Raw genomic sequence first — 16,113 nt, forward strand, 5'->3', positions numbered from 1 at the left:
AGAGGTATCTGACTTCAGGGGAAGCAGTGATTGCAGGGTTACGTTCCTCCTGCAGAGGGGCCTTGGTACTGCTGGCAATTATGTGTGTGTAGTCACACCAGGAACAGGAGCGGCAGGGGCATTTTCCTCATGTATGATTTGAAGCTTTGTCACTAGAAACTTAGACTGAGCTCTACAGTCCTCCGAATTCCACAAGCAACCCAATGTCTTTTAATTAACTTCCTTTCCTATTCTTTAAACCGGAGTCAGCTTCTGTTGCTTGCAGCTGAGAATGCTGAATACATTCTAATCCAAATTTGCCTCAGCTGTCATTTCTTGAGATCCTAATTACAACAGCTTTCATTTGTTCAGTGCTTACAATGGTGCCGGGAACTGTGCTAGGAGCTTTATATTGCATTGTCTCATGAAATTCTCATGACACTGCAAGGTAAGTACAGTTTATGGTGAATTTATCTTCCCATTTATAGTGGGGAGAAACTGAGGTATCAAGGCATCAGAGGATTTGTCCAGGGGCTTACAAGAGGGTACTAAAGTGTTGGGATGGTAGCCAAGTTCTTGGATTGCAAGGGAGATTGTGGGAGTCCAGAAGAAATCTTTGTGCTCTGCTCTCCATGCTGGGGTGGGGGGTAGAACTCTAAGCAGGTCATTTTGTCTCCATGACATTCTCTTCTCTGAGGTAAGAATCAGTAACACCCTTCTAATCTGGAGATGGTGAAGTAAAGACAAAAATATTTTACTGTCGAAGAAGGAGTTTTCCAGGACAACAGCAGAGATAGCTGACAATGGTACATATTGTTACCCCACAAAGAGGGTCTCTAAAACCCACTGGGGAACACGGGGTAGAAATGGATGCAGAGCAAAAGAAGCTGCAAGCCTGAGTTTGACTAAAAGCCTCAGTGCACAGTCCTGCATCACAAATACGTTTTAATACAGGTAATTTCTTTTCCATTCATTCGTAAGCACTTATTTCATTTACCCAATTCCAAGGCCAATAAATCTTGGCATTAAGGCTAATTTGATGTATATGCCGACAGTCTAATTAAGGACAGGGTATTTTATCAGCTCCTCTAAATTTTCATTTCTCTGGTCCATGATTTTTTATACTGGGTTGATCTTTTTTTTATTCATAAGGGCTTCATTCCCATTTGTCATGGCTGCATTAACTAGGCATCTAATGAAGACTTGGATATGAAAGTCTGCATCTCATTTATCTTCTGTAGCAAAATTAATAAAGCAGCAGGAAAATAGTTTCCTGTACTGGAACTTCTTTAGCCCATCCTGAGTCATCTAAAATGTATTTTGCTTGTGTTTTCCAGAATTCGAGCTCAACTCTAAACTTTAGGAGACAGTGTCCAACTTCAACTTCTATCCACTGACAGGCCTTGCGTACCCTGCTTCCTGCCCCACCTATTGCTCCGACATCGAGTAATCAAGTGAAAATGAGGTTGTTAGGGTGGGCCTCTTCTTCTTGGAAAGGCTTGAACTGGAATGGCTGGGAGCTGATTTTCCCACTCATCCCCTCTACCCACATTTATTGAGCTTCTTCTGTAGGTCAAGCTCAGAGATATAAAACAGACTCAAGAAGGTCACGGTCAAATAAGTCATGACACCACTGTTGGCCAATGTCCAGTGAAAGAAATATATCTTGGCCAAAGTTCAAGGTTGGGAGTAAGCTGGAAAGATCATTTGCTCTATCTTTTTGCCTTGGGGAGAGTGACCCTCCCAACCAGTGCTTCTATTATTGAAGGGCTGCCAAAAGTCTGTGATACTTTTGACTTTTAGACTTTATGGGTATATGAGCACATACATCCACAAAGGTTTCCTAGGGCTGCCATAACAAACTGGGTGTCCTAGCCAACAAGAATTTATTGTCTCACAGTGCTGGAGGGTAGCAGTCCAAAATCAAGGTGTCAGCGAGGTTGCTTCCTTCTGAGGGCTGTTAGGGAAGGATCTGTTCCAGGCCTTGGCTATAGATGACTATTTGTTCTTTATGTCTCCTCACACCGTCTTCCCTCTATGTACCTCTGTGTCCACATTTTCCCTTTTCATGAGGACACCAGCCATACTGGACTAAGGCCCACCCTAACGACCTCATTTTCACCTGATTACCTCTGCAAAGGTCCTATCCGGTCACATTCGGAGGTACTGGGGCTTAGAACTTTGACATATGAATTTTGGGGAGACATAATTCAAGCCATAAAAATGAGTCTTTCTGAAGCTGGTTTAAAGCTCTAAGACAGCCTCTTGTAGTACAGTATAGCTGGAACACCAGAAAGAAATTTAAGAATCAGAAGTTAAAGGTCCAAATTAGCCCCTTCCCCTCTCTGCGCCTCAGATTTCTTCTCTGTAGAATACGAGATCTGGACTGGGCCTGCTAAATCCCCTCACAGTTCTCGGGTTGTGTGGTTGATGAAGTGATAGAAATTGAAGCACTGTCGTGGGGAGGTTAATGGTCAGGCTTCACCACTTACAAGCACGGTGATCTTCAGCAAATATTTATCTTCTGAGCCTCAGGGTTTTGTTTCATTTTTTAACTGTAAAAGGGGGATAGTGATGTTAGCTACTTCAAAATGATGTGAGGACCAAGAGGCCCTCTGAATTGCCTGGCATGCCATTGTCACCCCATGTACATGAACTGCTGATGATATTACTACCAATCACGACTAGGAGTCAGGCTTTGAATCTACACCTCAGCTCTCAGATGGTGTCCACTATAAGAAGGCAGGGCTGTGTCCCCATCCTGTTCTGCATCGGGGTCCTGTGCTGCAGCATGAATGCAGTAAGATGCTTTTGCCAGCAAGACTCTCATGATCCTTGTGACGGGCCTGTCCTCATTTCCACCTTATGCAAATTCTACCTTATTCCATTCTAGCCCAGCTCCTTCACATTCATATTAGGGTTAGGACTAGAATTTCAGGTGACTTTTTTTCTTGCTGTATTTTATCATTTTTATGCTATAGAAAAATCTAATAAAAAGAATAAAATATACTGATCTAATTTAACATAGCTTTATAAAGCAGGTCTGTAAATCTAGCCCTGCAATTGCAGCGGGATAATTTAGGAATCGGAAAGACTGAGGGGTTGAGGAGGATATATATTATTTATTATTTAGGCGCACCGAGCCAGTCAGATTAACATCCAATGGACTGAGCCCCGAACAAAGAGTCAGGTTACCTTTTAAGCATGTCATGGGGCAGGGGGAGATCTGTGCAGGGGAAAGCATATTACAGAAGCAAGAAACAGTTATTCATTTGAGACATGCATTACATTATTTCTTACTTTTCAAGGACAAACATGTTTTATGACTTGAGTTTATCTGTCTAGTGACCTTGCAGCTGCACAGCTAGGGAAACAGGGTCTTCACAATGCCTGGGAAAGGGAGAGATAAGGCTCACTAGCCACAGACAGAAAAACAGGCAGTTAATTTTTCAAGGATTCCACCTCTTTCTCTTTCTCAGGGGGATTTTTTTTGTTTGTTTGTTTTTTACATACAACTGAGTTTTTGCTTACACATTTTTAAATCTCTTTTAATTCCTGTTTCACAATCCCCCTCTCCTATAAATGCTAGACCACTTGAGGTCTGTACCAATCATTTGGCTCTTACCTTCACTGAACTATTAGTTATTCTCTCAGATGTGTCGTCACCTAGATTATAAGCAACTTGAGGAAACAAACAGGTCTTCTTACTCAGATTTAACAAAACTTATTTATTGACTTCCACAATGCACCAGCCCCTCTTACATAAAGTATCTCATATAATCCTCCCCGCAACCTGATGAGGCAGATAATGGTACCCCCACATCACAAATGAGCCCTGTGAGGCTCAAAGTTCCCATGGATAGTCAGGGGCCAAGCCAGGATCCCAATTTACATCTGACTTCAAGGCCACCAACCTAGCGTAATGCTATCCTTACCCATGTTCTGCCAGCTCCACAGACCCGTGGATTCCTTTCCCTCACCCCAGAACCTTCCGAGTAGGGTTTTCTGTGGCCTTGGTGCCCCCTGGTGGCACAAGAGGACTCATTCCACTGAAAGCCCGTGACCCTGAGCATTATGAGAGTGATTCACAGCCCAGTGTGGACAGCCCTGGGGTAGCAGAGCCCTCTGTACCCAGAGGAAAGCTAGCCTTTCTACCAGAGCTGTGCTTCTTAAACAGACCCTCAGGAGGATTCTGCTTCTGATGGGTCAAGAAGAGGAGTTAGGGTCCCCTGGGCCAGCAGCAGTGGGATGGCAGGCAGGGTCTGTGTTTCCCTCTCTACTTATCCCCCACTTCCCATCAGGACATGTGGGCTTGGGTATTCTCTACTGGACCCTCCTGGCATTTTAATTTTCCAAGAGCTCACTTATGAAAGAGGGGAGAAAGAACAGGAGAAGGTGGTTAAAGTTCAGGACTAAATTTCTTTACCTTAGAGTAAAGGTAACCATAGAGCTCCTTTCCCAAAAGACATCAAGACTCTTTGATAAATCTTTATTGAATTTTTATCATGCTCTATTGCACTAGGGATGCAGAGACGAAGACACTCTTCCTGTCTATGAAAAGTAAACATAAGGGCTGGGTGCTGTAGCTCATGTCTGTAATCCCAGCATTTTGTGAGGCCGAGGACAGCAGATTGCTTGAGCCCAGGAGTTCAAGACCAGCCTGGCAACGTGGCAAAACCCCATCTCTACAAAAAATACAGAAAAAAAAAAATAGCCAAGCATGGTGGTGTACACCTGTAGTCCCAGCTACTTGGGAGGCTGAATCATGAGCTCAGGAGGCAGAGGTTGCAGTGAGCCAAGATCGTACCACTGCACTCCAGCCTGGGTGATAGAGTAAGACCCTGCCTCAAAAAGAAAAAAAAAAAAAAGAATTAAAAAGAGAAAAGAATGAACTTCTTCAAAAGTAAACATAAAAGAGTTACAATACAATGAAACAAATGCTCTAATATGAATGTCATGGAACTTTTTCTGTCACCCCAGAAATGGTTGCTGGCACTCAAAACTAAGAACAAAGAATTGTTAAATACCCCACAAGCTAAAAAAAAAAAAAGCAGAAAACAATTAAGGGTCAGATACTTTCTCCAACCATCACTCCAGCCCCTAGCACTTGCCCAATTTATATATGCTATTCCTCTCCCACTGCCTCCCTGCACAGGGGCAAGAAAGCAGCAGGGCAGAGAAAGAGGGAGTGGTAAGGAGTAGCCTGCTCTCTCACCTCCCATGTGGCAAGGACATGTGAGCCAGCTATCATCCTCTTCCTACTTGATTTCCCTTAAAAGGCCTCCCTTATACCTTAAAAAGTAATCACCAGCCTTTCTGAGAATCCTTTTTTTTTTTTTTGAGACAGGGTCTCATTCTGTCACCCAGGCTGGAGTACAGTTGTGCAATCTCAGCTCACTGCAGCCTCGACCTCCCGGGCTCAAGTGATCATCCCACCTCACACAAAGTACTTGAGACCACAGGTGCTCATCACCCTGCCCAGCTAATTTTTGTGTTTTTGTAGAGACAGGGTCTCCCCACATTGGCTAGGCTGGTCTCAAACTCCTGGGCTCAAGCCATCCGCCCACCTAGGCCTCCCAAAGTGCTGGGATTACAGGCGTAAACCACCATACCTGGCCTGAAAACCACCATACCTGGCCCAGAGAATCCTTTAATCACTAGTCTAGCTTTGAGATAATTTGAGATACCCTGGGGCTACACTGGCCAATACTGTGGCCACTAGCCATGGGTGGCTACTGAGCACTTGAAATATGGCTGGTCTGAATTGAAATGTGCTGCTAACTGAAAAATATACCCTGGATTTTGAAGACAGTACAGGAGAAAAAATGTAAAATATCTCATTAGTATTTTATCAATCACAAGTTGAAATAATAACATTTTGAATATACTATTGGAATAAATAAAATGTTATTAAAATTAATTTCATCTGTTTTACTTTGTTTTGAGACAGAGTCTCATACTGTTGCACAGCCTGGAGTGCTGTGGCTCAATTTTGGCTCACTGCAACCTCCATCTCCTGGGTTCAAGCAATCCTCCTGCCTCAGCCTCCTGAGTAGCTGGGACTACAGGTACGCACCACCACGCCCAGCTAATTTTTGTATTTTTAGTAGAGATGGGGTTTCGACATGTTGGCCAGGCTGGTCTCAAACTCCTGACCTCAAGTGATCCACCCACCTCAGCCTCCTAAAGTGCTAGGATTACAGGCGTGCGCCACTGCGCCCTGCCCTGTTTTACTTTTTTTAATGTGGCTACCAGACTATATTGCCCAGGCTGGACTTGAACTCCTGGGCTCAAGGGATCCTCCTGCCTCAGCCTCCTGAGTAGCTGGGATTACAGGCATGTGCCACTGCACCAGACAGTACTTATATTTTCTAATGCTAAGTTTTAAAGTGCTTTTTCTAAAACTAATATGGCCTATACTGTGTTACCCCTAACTTAACATGAATAATTTCTCTACAGCAGGAGTCCAAGACCCCTGAATTATAACATTCAAACTGGAATTTTGGCTGGGTGCAATGGCTCATGCCTATAATCCCAGCATTTTGGGAGGCCAAAGTGGGCGGATCACTTGAGGTCAGGAGTTTGAGACCAGCCTGGCCAACATGGTGAAACCCCATCTCTACTAAAAGTACAAAAATTAGCCACGTGTGGTGGTACATGCCTGTAATCCCAGCTACTTGGGAGGCTGAGGCAGAAGAATCGCTTGAACCAGGAGGCAGAGGTTGCAGTGAGCTGAGATGGCGCCACTGCACTCCAGCCTGGGTGACAGAGCAAGACTCCGTCTCAAAAAAATAAAGAAATAAACAGACTGGAATTTTAAGGAAGCTGCAAGTTTCACTATGACAGCTGAGGAATAAAAAGGGACTCTGAATGCCAGTGCCGGGTATTGGACTCTGGTTCAATACCAGAGTCTGGTATCTTCCGATCTGGGAGCTGGGAACCAGACTGGAAGGTAGGCTGTGAGTAAAAAGCTGGAGGTGAGAGAGTCGGAAGAAACTTAGCACAAGGAATGATCCATGGAGGGGGTGAAGCTTACCAATTTGAATGTAAATTAGCACCACTTTTTCGGGAGGCAATTTGTAAGTATGTATCAAAAGTCTTAAAAAATGACCATGTCCTTTAACCCAGTCATTCCATTTCTAGCAACTTATAAGGAAATTTTAAAACTGCACAAATATTTAGCTATGAAGATATTCAACCAGCACTGTAATAGCTAAAACAAAAAACAAACAAAAGCAAAAAAAAAAAAAAAGTGTTAGTATAGAGGCTCACCTGCAATCTCAGCACTTTGGGAGGCCAAGGAGGGAGGGTCACTTGAGACTGGGCTACACACTGAGACCCCACCTCTACAAATTGTTTTTTTAACTAGCTAGGTGTGGTGGGGCGTCCCTGTAGTCCTAGCTTCTTGGGAGGCTGAGGTGGGAAGATCACTTGAACCTACGAGGCTGAGGCTGGACTAAGCCGTGATAGTGCCACTGCACTCCAACCTTAATCCACAATTAAGATACAGCTATAAAATGGAATATTTTGCAACAATTACAAAGGATGTAAGTGAAAACTTGACATGGAAAGACATTTATTCTAAACTCTGTAAAGAAGGCCAGCTACAGAATTGTACCTCCAGTATGTATGTCAATTTTGCTTACAAAAGAAAAAAAAAAACATGCTGGGCGTGGTGACTCAGCCTGCAATCACATTTTGGGAGGCTAGAGTGTGAGGACTATTGAGGCAAGGAGTTTAAGACCAGCCCGGACAACACAGCGAGACCCCCATCTCTACAAAAAAATGTAAAAATTAGCCAGGCATGATGACTCGAGGCTGTGGTCCTAGCCAGTTGAGAGGCTGAGAGGGGAGGATAGCTTGAACCTAGGACGTCGAGGTTGTAATGAGCTATAACTGTTCTACTGCACTACAGCCTGGGTGGCAGCACAAGACCCTGTGCCCCCCAAAAAAAATTTTTTAAAGGCAAACGAAAAAACATTAAAAGTACACATTTGCAAAGACAACTATCTGAAAGGATATTCTCCAAGGGGTTAAAAGTCATCTGTGGACAGTGGGGCCATAGGTGTTTTCCTTTATTTTCACCAGCTTTATAATTAATTTTTTAAAGTTATTTTTAAATAGTCCTACCCAGTCTTCCTTACAAGTTAGGACCCAAAGGCCACTCTCTTCCCCTAAACTGTCCGGAGTCCCCTCACCATAATAAGCACCAATGTCTTCGTTAAAATCCCGACACTTTGCCAACACTCAGCTGGGGAGTTGAACCTTGCTCCATCTGGTCCTTTAGTCCCTGTGTGCGTCTTTCCCCCTACGAGCCTACTGAGCCCCTCCCAGAGGTCCCGCGTCTTCCCCGTACTTGCCCCACAGGCTAGATCAGACCCTGTCTGACCCCTGGGTTATTGTAAAACTTTAAGATCTGTCCCCTAGGTCTCGGACTAGGTTGAAATAGGGTCCAAAGGTTAAAAAACACTGACACAAAATGCCAGGCCACGAACTGAGATACTGAGGCCCGGCTGCAGACCTCTCTCCCTACAGGGGAATAATCCCTGCGGGACGGTTCCGCCATGGAGCCAGGAGTGGGTCACCGCGCCGGCAGCCCAAGCCTTCGCCAGGCTCTGTGCGGCGGAAGCGCAGTGATGTTTTCCAGTAAAGAACGCGGACGTTGCACCGTGATCAATTTTGTCCCTTTGGAGGCGCCGTTACGGCCCACGCCCCGCTCGCGTCAAGTGACTGAGGACTGTGCCGGAGAAGGACGTGTCGTGCCGCTGGGTTCTGGGTCAGGGTGGTCGGTGGATGGGATGGAGGCGACCTTGGAGCAGCACTTGGAAGACACGTGAGTAGTGCGCGCTTCTTCGGCCTGTTCTGAGGTCGCGGCGGAGGAACTTGAGCGGGACGAAAGGCGCGACCTGCGAGTGCCGGCCAGGGCGTCTCGGGGACGTGTCGCGACCCCTGGGACACGGGATGAGGGGACTAAGCCCTACCCAAGGGCCGCAGGGCGGGGCAGGTGACCCGGAATTAAAATCCTGCCGGGCAGCGCACATTCCCTCTTGAACGAGTCTCCTGGGCCCAGGCCACGGGCCAAAACTGCCTATCTCATTGTTGAAATCGTCTTTAGGGTCAGGGTTGTTGCGCACGAGTTTTAGGAAATGGGTTGACTTTTGGGAAGATTGTGCCGGTTGTGCAGAGTCGAGCCCTGCAGTGTAAACAGACGCGTATCTCCTTGTGTGTAACCTATCAGTTACTTGGTGCTTCAGTAGATAACAATCATCCTTCAGATTTTTCGAACGAGCAGTATCTATGTAAAATTCAAAACTGGAAAAGTATAAAGGGTACAGAGAGACACCTGCCTACCACCGATGTCCCTCAGCTTCCACTTACCCTCCAGGAGGTAACTTAAGAGTTTTTCAACGGCTGTTTTAAATGAGTTAGTACTAAAACATGCATTTTTTAACAAGAGTGAAAACATCCTAGATGTTTTTCACTCAGTGTTTGTGGCCCTGCAGAACTCAGCAGTACACATTTTTTTCTCTCATCAGAGAGAAACTGGTTTATTTAAATTAATTAATTAGAACTCTTTTCTTTTGTTTTCTTCTTTTCTTTTCTTTTTCTTTTTTTTTTTTTTTTTTTTTTTGAGACGGAATTTCGCTCTTGTTTCTCAGGCTGGAGCGCAATGGCATGATCTCGGCTCATCGCAACCTCCGCCTCTGGGGGTTCAAGCGATTATCCTGCCTCAGCCTCCCAAGTAGCTGAGATTATGGTCATGCGCCACCACGCCCGGCTAATTTTGTATTTTTAGTAGAGACGGGGGTTTCTCCATGTTGGTCAGGCTGGTCTTGAACTCCGACCTCAGGTGATCCATCCACCTCACACGGCCTCCCAAAGTGCTGGGATTACAGGCGTGAGCCACCGCGCCCGGCCCTAGAACTTAATTTTTTTCTTAGGGTGTGACAATGAAAAAAGATTGAGAAATATTGATTTAAAGCACTTAAAGAATGCCTGGTACATAGAACACCTGTGTGTTTATATTTATTTAAATCTTTTTTCTCCCATTATGTACTTCTGTGTTCCTGGAATTAGAATGAAGAATCCCTCCATTGTTGGAGTCCTGTGCACAGATTCACAAGGACTTAATCTGGGTTGTAAGTATCTCTCATACCAACCATTTGGTGAATTGCACAGCATCTGATGTTGACTTGGAGCCTAGCGTGCTATTATTTTCTAGCTTTTATTTCCTGTTGCCTTGCCAGTTCTTTCTGCATTTGAGAGTAGAGATTATCTCCAAATAACAGTATCAGAAAATTGAAACTTTTCAGTTGGTATTTATGAAGGAAGATGTTCCTTTCAGTCCTATAGCAATAAATAGTTGTCTCTACTAAAAATAATATTTGAATCATTTTAAATTGAGTCTAGAAAGGACTTCAGATAACGGCTGTTAACCATTTATTGAGTGTATTCCATATGCTGAGACTGCTAGGTTTTAAATACATTATCTTTAATTTTCACAACAACCCTGCAAGGTGGGTGGTGTACTATTTTTAAGCTCAACTACACTAAACAAGAAGTGAATAGGCAGTAAAATGGGGTTTCATTGTTGGATATACCTGGTCTCAACCCCTTGCTCTTTCATTTGCTAGTAGTGTGAACATGGACCAAAAAACTACCATTTAGGGCTTCATTTTCTTCACTGAGTTGTTATTTAATAATGGTAATAATCATAGAGTTATATTTATTGAGCTCTTATGTGCCAAGCACCATTGTAAGTGCTTTACATATACTCTTTTATTCCTCATAACAACCCAGTGGGGTAGAAAAAGAAATTGAGGGGCCAGGTGCAGTGGCTTACGCTTGTAATCCCAGCACTTTGGGAGGCCAAGGCAGACGGATAACTTGAGCCCAGGAGTTCAAGACCAGCCTGTGCAACACAGTGAGACCCCCCATCTCTATTTTTAAAATTAAAAAAAAAAAAAAAATATATATATATATATATATATATATGTTTTTAAAATTTAAAAAAAGAGGCCGGGTGCGGTGGCTCACACCTATAATCCCAGCACTTTGGGAGGCAGAGGCGGGTGGATCACCTGAGGTCAGGAGTTCGAGACTAGCCTGGCCAACGTGGTGAAACCACATCTGTACTAAAAATGCAAAAAAAATTAGCCAGGCATGGTAGCAGGTGCCAGTAATCCCAGCTACTCCGGAGGCTGAGGCAGAGAATCATTTGAACGTGGGAGGTAGAGGTTGCAGTGAGCCAAGATTGTACCATTGCACTCTAGCCTGGATGACAAGAGCAAGACTCCGTCTCAAAAAATAAAAGTAAAAGAAAAAAGAAACTGAGACACAGAGGTTAAATAATTTGCCTGAGGTCAGGCCGGGCGCGGTGGCTCAAGCCTGTAATCCCAGCACTTTGGGAGGCCGAGGCGGGCGGATCACAAGGTCAGGAGATCGAGACCACAGTGAAACACCGTCTCTACTAAAAATACAAAAAATTAGCCGGGCGCGGTGGCGGGCGCCTGTAGTCCCAGCTACTCAGGAGGCTGAGGCAGGAGAATGGCGGGAACCCGGGAGGCGGAGCTTGCAGTGAGCCGAGATCGCGCCACTGCACTCCAGCCTGGGCAACAGCGTGAGACTCCGTCTCAAAAAAAATAATAATAATAATAATTTGCCTGAGGTCATACAGCTGGTAAGTGGTTAAGCTAGGATTTTTGTCTGGCCCTGAGGCCTCTTAATCACAATTTTTTTTTTTTTTTTTTTTTTTTTTTTTTTGAGACAAAGTCTTGCTCTGTTGCCCAGGCTAGAGTGTGGTGGCACAATCTTGGCCCACTGCAACCTCTACTTCCCAGGTTCAAGCAATTCTCCTGCCTCAGCCTCCTGAGTAGCTGGGATTACAGGCATCTACCACCACGCCCAGCTAATTTTTGTATTTTTAGTAGAGACAGGGTTTCACCATGTTGGCCAGGTTGGTCTCGAACTCTTTATCTCAGGTGATCCACCCACCTCAGCCTCCCAGAGTGCTGGGATTACAAGAATGAGCCACCATACCCGGCCTAATCACAATATTTTAAGGTTATATAATATGTATAAAATGCTTACATAGAACTGAGACATAATACTTAATGAATGGTAGCAATTACAGATGAGGAAATAAGTTTGGAAAGGTAAATAACTAAAGCAGTTAATTAGTGACAGAACTAGTAAACCCAAGACTTGTTGCTCCTAAGTCAGGAATGTTTAAAGCTCTGAATTTTTGCTGGAAGGGTAACTGAAAGAGGTAATCTGTGTAACTCAGTTATGTTTAACACGCACATCAGTCATTTGGGAGAAAAAGGGTAAATTTTTTGAAGCATTTGCCAGGCTCACTAATGGAAAGACTGAAATTCAGGTATGGAAATCTAAAACTAAATGAGTTCCTTCAAGAAACCTTCAAGGCCCAAACGTCGGCATCAGATCTGGTCAAAATGTTTTGTATAGTAATGGTACATCCATATGCTCTGCCATAGTGGCATGTCTGTTACCTGATTTGGTTTCAGGTACAGTTAAGTTTGTGTTGCCTTTGTATACAGAATTATATTGTGAAGTATACTTAGTAATTAATTTTCATACCTAGAATTTATAGGTACTTTTGTACCCAAGATTTAGTTACTATAATATATACAGATTAATACAAACATTAATAAAAAGACAATTCTGTTGACATTTTAAAACAACCAGCTAGCTTATTCTAGCAGAAATACTCTGTGAGCAATCAGGTGACATTTATCATCTCTGTTTTCCAGGCCGTGGGACCCTGTCAGATGAGCATGCTGGAGTGATATCTGTTCTAGCCCAGCAAGCAGCTAAGCTAACCTCTGACCCCACTGATATTCCTGTGGTGTGTCTAGAATCAGATAATGGGTGAGTAGATTTCAACAGATCCTTTCCTTTTTGTTCAGAAAAATTCCTGGTAAAATTGGCGGGGGCCGGCCCTGTGTTCATCAGTGATTCCTTATTCAAACTACTTTGGGAAAAGTTCTTAATCTTTTGGATCACAGGAACAGACAAGTTGATCCCTAAAGCTAATGTGCTCTCAAGACACAATGCTATTTAAATGAAGAATAAGAATTGGCACAAACTATCAGTTTATCAACAAAAAGAAAGTAGTAAATAGCACAAAGGAAAACTAATCCGAGAATAAAACTAATTTTTTTTTCTTTTTTTTTTTTTTTTTTTTTGAGGCAGGGTGTTGCCTTGGCACTGGGCTGGAGTACAGTGGTGTGATCATGGGTCACTGTGACCTCAACCCTTCTCAATCGCTCAAGCGATTCACCCAACTCAGCTTCCTGAGTTATAGCTGACACTACAGGTGTGCACTACCACACCCAGCTAATTTTTGTATTTTTTTGTAGAGAGGAGGTTTCACCATGTTTCCCAGGCTGGTCTCAAACTCCTGGGCTCCAGTGATTTGCCCACCTTAGCCTCCCAAAGTGCTGGGATTACAGGAATGAGTCACTGCACCCAGCCAAAAATTACTTCTAAAGTAATAAAATCACTAAAGATATTCCAAGTGATAGTCCTCAGAATAATATGTGAAAAAACATATACAACTGCTACTATCACAGCTTTGTAAAAAGAAGAAACATACAGTCATGCATTGCTTAACAATGGGGATACATTCTGAGAAATGTGTCAGGCAGTTTTGTTGTATGAACATCATAGAGTGTACTTAAACAAACCTAGGTGGTATACCCTATTACACATCTAGGCTGTATTGCTCTTAGACTGCAAAGATTTGTACCTAAATAATGTAGGCAGTTATAACAGTGGTATTTGTGTATCTAAACATAGAGAAGATACAGTAAAAATACGATATAGAAAAATTTTTTTTAAAGTTTTTCTGAATAGGGCACTTAACCACGAAGGGAGCTTACAAGACTGGAAGTTGCTCTGAGTGAGCCAATAAAACTTTTTGACCTTTATAATAACACTTAAAACAATTGTACAGCTGCACAAAAATTCTTTTTTAATTTTTTTTTTTTCCACTTTTTAGACTTTTGTTAAAAACAAAGAAGAAACACACATTAGCCTAGGCCTGCACAGGGTCAGGATCATCAATATCACAGTCTTCTACCTCCACGTCTTCTCCCACTGGAAGGTCATCCAGGGCAGTAACATGCATGGAGTTGTCATCTCCTGTCTCCTGTAATGATGATACCTTCTGGAATACCTCCTAAAGGACCTGTCTGAGGCTGTTTTATAGTTAACCTTTTCTTAATAAAGTAGGAGTGGTATACTCTAAAATAATTATAAAAAGTATGCCGGCCACAGTGGCTCACACCTATAATCCCAGCACTTTGGGAGGCCAAGGCGGGCAGATCACTTGAGGTCAGGAGTTCGAGACCAGCCTAACCAACATGGTGAAACCCTGTCTCTACTAAGAATACGAAAGTTAGCCAGGCATGGTGGCAGGCACCTGTAATCCTAGCTACTCGGGAGGCTGAGGCAGGAGAATTGCTTGAACTCGGGAAGCAGAGATCACACCAGTGCACTCCAGTGCACTCCAGCCTGGGCAACAGAGCAAGACTCCATCTCAAAAAAAAAAAAAAAAAGTGTAGTAAATACATAAACCATAGCATAGTCATTTATTATCAAGTGTTATGTACTGTACATAATTGTATGTGCTATACTTTTTATGACTGGCAGCACAATTTGTTTACAACAGCATTACCACAAACGTGAGTAGTGTGTTGTGCTGTGTGACGTTGGGACAGTTAAAAGGTCACTAGGCAATAGGAATTTTTCAGTTCCATTATAATCTTATGGGACTACCATCGTATGTAGGGTACACTGTTGACTGAAGCATTGTTATGCAGCACATGACTGTATCATATACATGCAAAGAAAACAAGGACCAGGAAAGCCTTTTTTTTGTAGTTCCAGCTACTGAGGTAGCTGAAGCAGGAGGATTGCTTAGTCCAGGAGTTTGAGGCCAGCCTGGGCAACATAGCAAGAGAGTGCCTAAAAAAACCAAAACAAAGAACCAGGGAAATATTAACAGTGGTTGTCTGTGTGTAGTAGGATTAAGGATTCATTTCGTGTTTATATGCTATATGTTTATGTATTTCCCAAATGTTTTGTTGTTTATTGGTTTTATACATAGAGAACAATTACATTATTTTATAAATTGTGTCCTAAACCAGACAACATCTTTAATCTTACAGTGAAGTACCACTGATAATGTATTACTGAATATTTTCTTCCTTGCATTTCAGGAACATTATGATCCAGAAACATGATGGCATCACAGTGGCAGTGCACAAAATGGCCTCTTGACACCTCATATCTGTTCTTCAGCAGCCTGTCACAGGAACTCGATCCTACCTATGTTAATTACCTTATAGAACTACTAAAGTTCCAGTAGTTAGGCCATTCATTTAATGTACATTGGGCACTTTTCTATTTATTTAAGAGTCAATTGCTTTCTAATGCTTTATGGACCGACTATCAAGATATTAGTAAGAAAGGATCATGTTTTGAAGCAGCAGGTCCAGGTCACTTTGTATATAGAATTTTGCTATATTCAATAAATCTGTTTGGAGGAAAATGGATCTTTTCTAGATTCTTTAAACTTAACCAAATGTTCTTTTTGTTCAGTTATCAAATTGTAATTGTTTTAAAAGGTCTTTGTTCTAAATTACTTGCTTTTGTTTAAGAAGCTTCCTGAAATACCTACATTCTCACCAGGTACATCCATGGATTCCACCTCTGTGCAGTCAGAGATCTAAATATAACTTTTAACCCTTCAATAGCCTACTGACTTAAACATTAACACTAGTTTTCTATGTTTCATGTCTTTTTGGTTTGGTTTTTGTTTTTTTTTTTTTTTTTTTGGTAGACAGAGTCCTGCTCTGCTGCCAGGCTGGAGTGCAGTGGTGCGATCTCGGCTCATTGCAACCTCCGCCTCCCGGGTTCAAGCGATTCTTCTGCCTCAGCCTCCCGAGTAGTTGGGATTACAGGCATGTGACACCACACCTGGCTAATTTTTGTATTTAGTAGAGACGGGGTTTCATCATGTTGGCCAGGATCGTCTCGATCTCTTGACCTCGATCCACTTGCCTCAGCCTCCCAAAGTGCTGGGATTACAGGCAATGAGCCACCGTG

The 16,113-nt window shown here is 43.1% G+C and overlaps 1 protein-coding gene and 2 long non-coding RNA genes across 5 annotated transcripts; 2 read left to right on the forward strand and 1 right to left on the reverse strand.

Annotated features, from left to right (window-relative positions):
• Window positions 1-432: 432 nt before the first annotated feature.
• Window positions 433-8,634, reverse strand: LOC123567544 (uncharacterized). The gene is made up of 3 exons (XR_010588153.1): window positions 8,454-8,634; window positions 4,406-4,526; window positions 433-702 (listed from the first exon to the last, which is right to left on the reverse strand). It is a non-coding gene; the product is annotated as an uncharacterized lncRNA (long non-coding RNA).
• On the forward strand, window positions 8,484-15,556 carry LAMTOR5 (late endosomal/lysosomal adaptor, MAPK and MTOR activator 5). Of its 3 annotated transcripts, none has more exons than XM_073999381.1 (5): window positions 8,704-8,812; window positions 9,218-9,367; window positions 10,057-10,118; window positions 12,753-12,870; window positions 15,225-15,556. In XM_073999381.1, the coding sequence occupies exons 2-5, from the start codon at window positions 9,336-9,338 to the stop codon at window positions 15,283-15,285; spliced, it is 273 nt and encodes a 90-aa protein (XP_073855482.1). In that variant the 5' UTR covers window positions 8,704-8,812; window positions 9,218-9,335; the 3' UTR covers window positions 15,286-15,556. The 3 variants fall into 3 exon arrangements, with proteins under 3 accessions (XP_005542470.3, XP_073855482.1, XP_073855476.1); XM_073999375.1 differs by having other exon boundaries at window positions 9,272-9,367; XM_005542413.3 differs by lacking the exon at window positions 9,218-9,367 and having other exon boundaries at window positions 8,484-8,812.
• On the forward strand, window positions 10,130-11,711 carry LOC141407461 (uncharacterized). Its single transcript, XR_012416625.1, has 2 exons — window positions 10,130-11,341; window positions 11,648-11,711. It is a non-coding gene; the product is annotated as an uncharacterized lncRNA (long non-coding RNA).
• Window positions 15,557-16,113: the final 557 nt, after the last annotated feature.

Source organism: Macaca fascicularis, chromosome 1 (assembly GCF_037993035.2).
Source record: "Macaca fascicularis isolate 582-1 chromosome 1, T2T-MFA8v1.1".
Taxonomy (NCBI): domain Eukaryota; kingdom Metazoa; phylum Chordata; class Mammalia; order Primates; family Cercopithecidae; genus Macaca; species Macaca fascicularis.

Excerpts from the sequence above, each read along its gene's own strand:
- LAMTOR5 (XM_005542413.3), top strand. The coding sequence starts at position 8,544 with ATGGAGCCAGGAGTGGGTCACCGCGCCGGCAGCCCAAGCCTTCGCCAG. Across the intron at positions 8,813-10,056 it reads GAGCAGCACTTGGAAGACAC|AATGAAGAATCCCTCCATTG; the intron begins GTGAGTAGTGCG and ends TCCTGGAATTAG. Across the intron at positions 10,119-12,752 it reads ACAAGGACTTAATCTGGGTT|GCCGTGGGACCCTGTCAGAT; the intron begins GTAAGTATCTCT and ends TCTGTTTTCCAG.